General features: G+C 41.3%; 1 protein-coding gene across 1 annotated transcript in view; it reads left to right on the top strand.

The window, feature by feature from the left end:
- The window catches only part of Ca5b (carbonic anhydrase 5B), a 70,631-nt gene that overhangs the window by 25,307 nt on the left and 41,227 nt on the right, over positions 1-4,097 (top strand). Inside the window, exon 5 of the mRNA XM_031384201.1 lies at positions 2,755-2,946. Coding sequence (XP_031240061.1) covers positions 2,805-2,946 — 142 coding nt within the window. The 5' untranslated portion in view covers positions 2,755-2,804. The remainder of the gene's footprint in view (positions 1-2,754; positions 2,947-4,097) is intronic.

The raw sequence follows: 4,097 nt of genomic DNA, 5'->3' as shown, positions 1-4,097 counted from the left end.
AAAAAAAAAAAAAAAAAAAAAAAAGCATTTGTTCACCAGTTTCCTTATTTAAAACAAACAGATACTTATGGCATATGTTCTTGTAAATGTGAATTTGTCCTAGTTAGCATTAACTGTCAACTTTATTATGTCTGTATCTATGAGGGATTATCCTGACTATTAACTGATGGCAGAGGGCCCAGCCCACTGTAGGCAGTACTGTTCCCTGGGCAGGTGGTCCTGGGCTATATAAGGAAGCTAGGCAGACCAGAGCCAGAGCAAGCCACCATGCAGCATTCTTTCATGGTATCTGCTGATTCCCCTTAATGTGTAAGCTGAAATATGCAGCAACAGAGATGAAACAGGCTTCTTTTCCTCTAGCAGAATAACATAAAAGCATGTATCAGGATTTATTGGTTTCTTTTATTTTCTCTCTCTCTCTCTCTCTCTCTCTCTCTCTCTCTCTCTCTCTCTCTCTCTCTCTTTCTCTCTTTCTTTCTTTCTTTGTATGACTTTTGTCCCTCAGCATCACAGTATTCAACACAGTATCTGGGCCAGAGAAAATGATAATAAATGTTGAAAAAACAACAAAAAGTGTTGGGAGAATTCCCACCTTGAGTGCCTAGATTGGAATCACACTTTGGAAGTTTCTTATTTAGACTAGGCAAGACTTTGTGGATCTTTTAGGTCCTATAAGAAGAGATATGAGATGCTCCACTGAAAGGGTATATCAAAAATATAGCAAACCATGCTGCCTGGGGATATAACTGTGGTAAAGCACTTGCCTGGCATACTTGAGACCCTGGGATACTTAACACAGCAATAAATAAAATAGAATAAAATAAAATAAAATAAAATAAAACCCTAGGAAGGACCATTAGTACTGTTCCAAATGGCTATCATGTCATAGTTCTCACTTCTTAAAATTGATATCAACAACTTTACCAACTGCAAGGAAACCTGCTCAAGTCCTCAAATCCATGTTTTATTATTTTTTAATGTTATGCGGACATGTAGGTATTTTGCTTAGATGTATGTCTGTGTGCTACATGCTTGTAGTGCCTATGGAGACCAGAAAGAGAACGTTGGATCCCCTAGAACTGGAGTCACAGATGGTTGTGGGCCCACAGCCACCATGTGGGTCCTGGGAATCTAATCCAAGTCTTCTGGAAGAGCAACCTGTGTTGTTAACTGCTAAGTCCACTCTCCAGTCCCCAAACCCCAGTAAGGCACTGCCCCCTCAAGAGATGCAGCTCCGACCAAACAGACACAACCTCTCCCACTCTGGGCTTAGGCTCTGGGTAGAATGGAGTCTTAAACTGCATTTCTTTCTTTCTTTTTTTTTTTTTTCGAGACAGGGTTTCTCTGTGTAGCCCTGGCTGTCCTGGAACTCACTCTGTAGACCAGGCTGGCCTCGAACTCAGAAATCTACCTGCCTCTGCCTCCCAAGTGCTGGGATTAAAGGCGTGCGCCACCACAGCCCGGCTTAAACTGCATTTCTGATCAGCTACTTAATGCAGCAGTGATAACCACCAAGAAGAGGATGTTAGGCTAACATGCTGAGCACAGGGTCAGGGGAAACATTAAGGAAGTGGCTCTGCAATCAGTCACAAAGGTAAGCAGGGATTGACCAGGCACAAAAGGCAGGAGAGTGGCCTTAGGAATGTATGTGGTTTTGAATCAAGTCATTTTTTTTTTAATTTCAGAACTTGTTTGTTCACTTGTTACAGGAGTTTTCAGGAGAAGTTAATGAAGCAATAGTGGGCCAGGGGTGAGGGACTGCTGGAAGGGAACCCTTCAGAGTTGATGTTACTAGAAACTGTCAACTGTGCAGTGAATACCTTGGAAAGCATGACTTCTGAGACGTTCACAGTAGATGTGTGAATGGTAGAGACAAAGTTCAAGACTTAACTTTGTCCGTTTCTCCTGTGTTCCAGTGTTACGTGGAAAACTGGCAAGAGACAGATTATACTTAAGCTTAGATTTCAAAACCACTCACAACTATTTTGGCAGGATGTTTTTACTGTTGGTTTTTTTCAAGTTTTATTTATTTATGTATATGAGTATTCTATTTACATGCATGCCTGCATGACAGAAGAATATCAGACAGAAGAGGGCATCTGATCTCATTATAGATGGTTGTGAGCCACCATGTGGTCACTGAGAATTGAACTCAGGACCTCTGGATCAGCAGCCAATGTTCTTAACCTCTGAGCATCGCTTCCACCCTTGTTGTTGTTGTTTTTACTTTACTTTAGTTTTTTTTTTTTCTTTTAAACAAGCTCCTTTCAGGCAGCCTGAATAAAAAAATAAATCATTTGTTGCTGGTTATTTTCTTTTAAAGGGAACCAGAAACAATGATTTATTTTCTTATTCAGGCTGCCTGAAAGGAGCATTAATCATTGAACTCTTCCTATATGTAAATACCATACTGTGCAACTAATTATGATTTGAGGCAATACAATTTCTTTTACTTTGAAGGAAGGGTAGGAACCACAGTCTTTATTTATGTGTATGAAGAAGAATCTTTTCTCTGGACCTCTAATGTTTGCCAACTCTGAGGGAACTGCCAAGCTCCTGAGTCAGTCCTCAGAGCCCTGCATGCCACCAAGGCACTCAGTTTGAAAAACAAGAGTGAATAAACTATCAACTCTCGTTTGCACACACCCCCCCCACATCAGGACACAAACCAACCTTCCCAGTGTTGTCTTCTCCCAGGTTTCCTTGGGCTTTTCACTGCTTGTTGTGTTTAGCTTTCCTTCCTCTGTCCTCCAGGTTTTAGGCTCTCAAGCTGCTTAGCCATTGCTGGGTATTCCAGGCTAAAGATGACAGTGATGAGTCACCTGAGAGTGGTTCTACAAGTCTCTTCGCGTACATTGCCATGGAGAAGGTTCTGGGTTCCGAGGTTGGTGCCACAGAGGTTCTGCAGTCTCTATACCTGCACATACAGAACCAGGAACCGAGCCTGTGAGTACTCCACTCCTTCAAGAGAGTGAAAAGGTTGCTTGCTAACTACCTGTAGACATCCCAGTGTGAGATTATACACCTTAAGAACAGTGAACATGACTATAAAAGCAGCAGACGTGGAAAGTCCTTTTCTACCTGTTTTAGCATGCTAAATGATGTCATGCTGAAAGTGGACCAGGGCTATGAAGATGTTGAAATGTCTTGAAGTCTGGTATCTTATCATTTTATTTCCTTTGACTAAGGTTGACCTACAAACTACAAATTGTTGAAGTGGATTATCTATCTATCTATCTATCTATCTATCTATCTATCTATCTATCTATCTATCTATCAGGGTTTTTTTTTTTTTGAGACAGGGTCTCTCTATGTAGCCCTGGCTACCCTGGAACTCTCTGTAGATTAGGGTGGTCTTAAACTCACAGAGATCTGCCTGACTCTGCATCATGGGTGCTGGGACTAAAGGCATGCACCACCACTGCCTGGCTGTTGCATTGGATCTTATATTTATAGAATTTGCATATTGTGTTTTACAAGTGGGTCATTGTATTCATGCTTCAAAATATTCTACCTGGAGTTATAAATCCAGGAGTTAATTCTAGCTGACCAGCTTGCAAGTGTGTGCTCTGCTGTAAACATAGGAGATGAAATGAGGCAGCATATGTTCTTCCTTCAATGCCCTGTGGCTCCCTTGGAAACTCAAGTTATTGTCCATGTCATGGTTGCAGGGATTCTCTACCTTGGCATAGGCGCAGGGCTGTGGGGGAGTGCATTTACTTCCTCAATTCCAGGCTCCTGTTGCTCCCAATTCTAAAAACCAAAATTCTAGGGAACAAAATTGCCCCCTGGAAAAGAACTGACCATTGAGATGAAAAGAAAGAATGCTGTGTACATTTGTGACACGGTTCATTTGAGTTTATGGGCAGATGAGGTCGCTATTAGCACTAAAGAGGAAATTTCCACTACCAGCAAACAAACAATGCACCAAAGCCCCACACAGATATATTGAATGTTGGCCTGCACTGAGACCTAAGTTTTTCCCTGACTCCATATGTAAAAAATAGGTAAAAGAAAATGTGTCCAGTTTATACAGAAAATGTGGTACATCTACACAATGGAGTACTACTCAGCTATTAAAAACAATGAATTTATGA

Source organism: Mastomys coucha, chromosome X (genome assembly GCF_008632895.1).
Source record: "Mastomys coucha isolate ucsf_1 chromosome X, UCSF_Mcou_1, whole genome shotgun sequence".
Classification (NCBI taxonomy): Eukaryota; Metazoa; Chordata; class Mammalia; order Rodentia; family Muridae; genus Mastomys; species Mastomys coucha.
This window is presented reverse-complemented; position numbering and strand designations above follow the sequence as displayed.